This window comes from Dipodomys ordii, unplaced genomic scaffold (assembly GCF_000151885.1).
Source record: "Dipodomys ordii isolate 6190 unplaced genomic scaffold, Dord_2.0 Scaffold27, whole genome shotgun sequence".
NCBI classification, from domain to species: domain Eukaryota; kingdom Metazoa; phylum Chordata; class Mammalia; order Rodentia; family Heteromyidae; genus Dipodomys; species Dipodomys ordii.
Window position 1 is genome coordinate 4,752,132 of NW_012267243.1, and position 6,000 is coordinate 4,758,131.

General features: G+C 38.8%; 1 protein-coding gene across 1 annotated transcript in view; it reads right to left on the reverse strand.

The window, feature by feature from the left end:
• Xpr1 (xenotropic and polytropic retrovirus receptor 1) overlaps nucleotides 1–6,000 on the reverse strand; it is a 124,878-nt gene that overhangs the window by 5,851 nt on the left and 113,027 nt on the right. Inside the window, exons 13-14 of the mRNA XM_013015710.1 lie at nucleotides 4,766–4,905; nucleotides 2,651–2,872 (exon numbers count right to left, since the gene is read on the reverse strand). Of these exons, the coding sequence (XP_012871164.1) occupies nucleotides 2,651–2,872; nucleotides 4,766–4,905 (362 nt within the window). The remainder of the gene's footprint in view (nucleotides 1–2,650; nucleotides 2,873–4,765; nucleotides 4,906–6,000) is intronic.

Sequence of the window (6,000 nt, forward strand, 5' to 3'; positions counted from 1 at the left end):
GTGCCTGGCTAGAAATTTTTATCCTATTAAGAAAGAGGAGCAGTAGTGGCTCATGCCTGTAATCCTAGCTACTCAGGAGGCTGAGATTTTTTTTTAAAAAGTAAGTTGGTATTTTATTAAAATGACATCGACAGAAGCAATTATCAAAATGCTTTAATATCAATGAGTTTTAAATATCATGTAAATCACTCTAATTGTCACAGGCCTAATTCTCTTAGAATGATGGTTTCCTGTGCATCTTTCTCAACTATACGTTACTGAGAAGTTCCTACAGAACTGAGGCTGTAGGGGCTGGGAAGGTGGCTCATGCCTTGCATGCCTGAGGCCCTGGGTTCGATTCCTCAGCACCACATAAGCAGAAAAAGCTGGAAGTGGTGCTGTGGCTCAAGTGGTAGAGTACTAGCCTTGAACTGAAGAGCTCAGGGACAGTGCCCAGACCCAGAGTTTAGGCCCCACAACTGACAAAAAGAGAAGAAAAGAAAAGAACTGAGGCTGTAGCTCAGTGATAAGAGTGCTTGCCTCACATGTGGAAGGTACTGAGCTTGACCCCCAGCATTGCAAACCCCCCCTCCGCCCCCACCAATTCCTTTTATAAACTTTCTAAATGTAAGTTTTTTACTTCCACATTCAGCTTTGGGGACACTAAAGGGCTTGCATATTATGCCACTTCACCCCCCTACCCTCCAACTCCCTGTTTCCTTTACTCTTGGTGTTGGCTGTTTGGTTTATATGAAAGCATAAGTAGACACTGTATTTTGTAACAATAATGATGTTTTCTTTCAAACTTCTCAGTTAACCACTTTTAGTCCCATATTGCTAATATTTGACAGTTATTTAAATAAGAGGCTGAGATCTGAGGATCACAGTTCTAAGCCAGCCTGAGCAGGAACATCCTTGATACTCTTTGTATTTTTTTTTTTTTTTTTTTGGTTAGCTATGGGGCCTGAATTCTGGGCCTGGGCGCTGTCCCTCAGCTCTTCAAGACTAGAGCTCTACCACTAGAGCTCTACCACAGCGCCACTTCTAGTTTTCTGGTGGTTTATTGGACATTAAGAGTTTCACAGCCTTTCCTACCCAGGCTGGCTTTGAACCACGATCCCCTTTATTGACCATCAGTTTGTTTTATCATCACTGAAAGCAATGGTATGTAAACACTCCTGCAAATACTCATTTGTGTAGAGATTTGTGTGTGTGTGTGTGTGTGTCTGTCTGTCTGTCTGTCCTGGTACTGGGGCTTAAACTCAGGGCCTGAGTGCTGTCCCTTAACTTTTTTGCTGAAGGCTGACATTCTACCACTTGAGCCATAACATGTATTTCCTACATGTAGCATTATTATTTTTTTGGGGGGGGGCGCGTCGGTCGTGGGGCTTGAACTCTGGGCCTGGGCGTTATCTCTCAGCTCTTCATCTCAAGGCTAGTGTCCTACCACTTTTAGCCACAGCACTATTTCTGGTTTTCTGGTGGTTTATTGGACATAAGAGTTTCACCGACTTTCCTGCCCAAGCTGACTTTAAACCGCAATCCTCAGATCTCAGCCTCCTGAGTAGCTAGGATTACAGGTGTGAGCCACCAGCGCCTGGCTCCTAGCTACTCTTATCTTCACTTAATAACAGAAAAAGCCAGAAATGGAGCTGTCCACTCAAGTGGTAAAGCACTAGCCTTGAGCAAAACGAGATCAGGGACAGCGCCCAGGCCCAGAGTTCAAACCCCAGGATGTACAAAACAAACAACAAACAGAGCTTTTTTTCACCCTACCTTTAAAATGCCTCTTTATGTCTAATCTGAATGTTCACTGTCCGATAGTTCCAAATACTACAATCATTTCCAATTGGTCTCAGGCCTTCAGGCCTTCCCTCTCTTAATGTGTTTTTCACAGTGCGATTAAAACTATTTCCTGCCTACAAGATCAAGTTTGTATTTCTCAATCTTTGGTAATCATACTTTTATGTTTATCCAACTAACTTTTTCTCACTACTGCTTTAGTCACATGGTTCTCCTTTCTGCCCCTTTATACTCTTTACTGGGCTTTTGGCCTAATTCCTTTAAAAATCTCCTCCTTTATTCCTCCTGTTTAGGCTATCAATTGTTTAAAATTTCAAATGCAGTTACCATATACTCTACATTTATTTTTAATTCTAGAAATACACAGTCACCATTGTTATATATTACCTATAATAAAATGTTATAGGTATTTAATAATACTCAGTAATACTTATAATCTCTTTTTGTAAAGGAACTGGTATAATCTAATAATAAATTTAGTCCTGCTAATCATTCTTTGTACAGAAACTATATTAATTTCCAAAAGAGGGATAATAGGGAATTGTTAAAGAGTACATAGATGACAGGACTCTTAAAGTAGATAGCTTGAAGATTTTTAGTATAACATATTCAAAGTAAATCATTCAACAAAATTTTTCCCCAGTTTACCTTTTAATGCCCAACTGGTAGGTAATGAGTTGAATGACATTTACTCTATGTACTCATTAAGGTGTAAATTGGATCATATGAAATTACTGTTTATCACAATGTTTTTTGTAAGTGAATAATGGTGAAAAAACCAGCAAATTCATTTGGTTGAATCCAACAACTTCTTGGATTAAATGTTACTAAATGTCAAAGCCCTTACAGAATTGGAAACTATACATACTGAGAAGCAAGGCGAGGCCGGCGCAGGGATATGCTCTGGTTATACTTCCATGACCGATTCTTTTGGCGGTTTCGAACCCCATCTTCCTGGTCCATCATCTGCTCAAGAAGTGTCTGATCATCTGCATTCAGTGGAGCCACGGAGATGTCTCGCACAGCACGGAATTCACCACAGTTATTTAGATGTTCATTCTCCAGACGGAAGAAGTTCCACACAAAACGCCTTGTAGAGCAAACACATTCCTCATAAATATGAATATACTAATTACTATCACCTATAAACCTCCTAGAGTATTAGGTTTCAATTCATGGACACACAAGCAATCAGTCTAGAATAAATAAAGAAAGATGGAGTAGGGATAAAGGTAGGAAAACAAAAGTGGACTCAAAGAATGTGGTTTTATAAAGTTCCACTGTTTCACATTATCCAGTAAATATTTACTGAGTATCTACTGTAAGGGAAGGAGGCATGAGACAAAGCCTTTGTCTTTATTTTACTGGTAGAGAGAATAAGAAATAACTCATTTGATGGAAAGTGTTCTGAAGAAAGTAAAACTGGAAAGGGCAGAGAATATGCTATCATAAGATTGGTTAGGGAAAGTGTTTCTGAAGAGATGGCATCTAGCAAAATTCTGAATGAAACAAAGAAATAAGTCAGGAGAAAAATGGAAAAGCAAGTATTAAGTAGAAAAAACAGATGATGAAAATGTCTTGGTGTACTGAAACAAAACCAAGAAGGTCCTTAGGGCTAGAGTAAAACAAGTGAGGTTAAAATGCAGAAGATGGAGAGATAGAGGAGGGTATTACTTCAGGTATAATAGAAAACAATGGAAATGAAGAATTTTGATTTATATAAAAAAGATCATTCTATGGCTGAACAGTAAATAGGTAAGAGGAGAAAAGAACAGCTAAAAATGAATTAGAAAGGTGGTGTGGTCTGGACAGATAATGGTGAGTGAGCCAAAGATGATTATAAAGAGGTGATAAGGCTAGGCGCCAGTGCCTCACACCTATAATCTTAGCTACTCGGGAAGCTGAGATCTGAGGATGACGGTTCAAAACCAGCCCAGGCAGGAAAGTCCATGAGACTCTTATCTTGAATAAACCACCAGAAAACTGGACGTGGTTCTGTAGCTCAAGTGGTAGAGCGCTAACTTTGAACTGAAGAGCTGAGGGACAGTGCCCAGGCTAAAGAAAGTATGTTAAAATCTTCCACTAAAAGTATGAGTTAATCTACTTTTTAGCATTGGTAACTTTTGCTTTATGTGGTTTCAAGGTATGTTATTGGATGCATATAGAATTGTCAATAACTACTGAAACTCAAACCTTCCATAGTGGGTAAATTTCTGTAGTAAAGAAGCAGTTTTGGGATGCTGCTTATATTGGGATTTCTGCTTTCCCTTAGATTTTATGTTGATATGTCAGGCTGTTGATATTTTTAGGAAGACTTTAAATACAAAAACAGGAATAAATTGTAAAAATTAATTCTTACAAGATTTTAATAACTGTACCAAGCTGTTTTTTGTTTTTGTTTTGGTAGTCTTTGAGATTGAATTCAGTACTTCACACTTGCTAGACAGATACTCTACCACTGAAACTATATTTCTAGCCCCTTTCTGTGTTGGTTATTTTCAAGGACTCACTTTATGCGGGCCTTGCCTGGCCTGAGCCTCCCTGTTGCTCCTTCCCAAGTCACTGAGGCTAACAGGACTATACCACCATGCCTAGCCAGTGGTTGAGATGAAGTCTCAAGAACTTTTCTGTCAGGTCTAGCCTTGAATTGTAATCCTCTGATCTCTGCCTTCCAAGAAGCTAGGATTACCAACCTGGTCATTCCAAGCCTTTTTAACCTCCCAATTTCCTTTCATAACTCTCAATAGAGCCCCTTTCTTAAAACTTAGAAATCATCAATGATTATTTTTAACTTAACAAGCATTAATCTCCAAGTCATTTAAGTAAGATTTTCTAACTCACAGGCTGATCAGAAGTTTGAGAACAGTAGGAAAATTTAAGCTTATCACCTGTTATAATTTATTCTAATTAAAGTATTGAACATGTTTTATGTAAAAAGAATGTTTTATGTAAAAAAGAATCTGATAAACTTTTCAATGCTTACCGGAAAACTTCAAGGGGGGCAAAGACAGTTGCAATGATGTCCCCAACATTAGACAACTTAGTTGTAGAGGTAATTGAGATTTGGATAGTCCAAGCAAAGCGCAGTATGACATCCTCTATGATGGCACAGTAGTAGTAAGCCTGACGAACAATAAATAAATTATGTTTTCTATCACCTTTCTCACAAATAAACATACTTATAAATAGCTAAGACCCACATCAATAGAATCATGAGGAAAAAAAGTTATTCTAATTTTAGAGAGGATATATATTTTAGGAAGATATCAAATAATTTCTTTTAATGGTACATCATTCAAAATGAAGTAATACTAAGTGTCAGTAATTCTTTAACATATATATTTCAGTCTTATATTGTATATCAGACTCTCTTCTAGTGCCCAGAAATACAAGCTAAAAGAGAACCTTGATCACTTTGGACTACATTTTAGCAGGAACATGATATGCTAATGACTAATAACTAACATTAGTGAATATTAACAGATTTATTGACCATACTATTTGCACTCAGTTTTTCAAATTGCAAAGCTTAGATTTCACAAACATGGTTGGAATTAAGAAATGCTCTATTTTTTGCAGAGGAAGAGGCACTCAACAAATATTCATGGGGACTAGTATTGAGGACTTAGTAATCTAGTCTTAAATACACAAACTGCCAATCGATCTTGATATTTATGGATATGCTCATTAAAAATTCTTGTTCTCTCTTCCCCCCTTCCTTCTTTCACTTCTTCTTTTTTTTTTTTTTTTTGGTCAGTCGTGGGGCTTGAACTCGGGTTTCGGCGCTGTCCCTGCGCTCTTCAGCTCAAGGCGAACACTCTACGGCTTGAGTCACAGCGCCACTTCTGGTTTTAAGAGTCTCACAGACTTTCCTGCCTGGGCTGGCTTTGAACCGTGATCCTCAGATCTTAGCCACCGGCCCCCAGCCCTTCCTTATCTTTTTCCTTCCCCCCTTCTCTCTCTTTCCCTTCCTTCCTTTCTTACTTTTTTTTCCCCCCCAGAGTTGAGGACCAAACTCATTGAGCTAAATTCCCCCACCCCCAATAATTTCTTTCTTTTTTTTTTTTGGGTCCGGTTGTGGGTCCTGAACTCTAGGCCTGGGCGCTGTCCCTCAGCTCTTCAGCTCAAGGCTAGTGCTCTACCACTTGAGCCACAGCGCCACTTCCGGCTTTTTTTCTTTTTTTTGCTTATGTGGTGCTGAGGAATCGAACCCAGGGC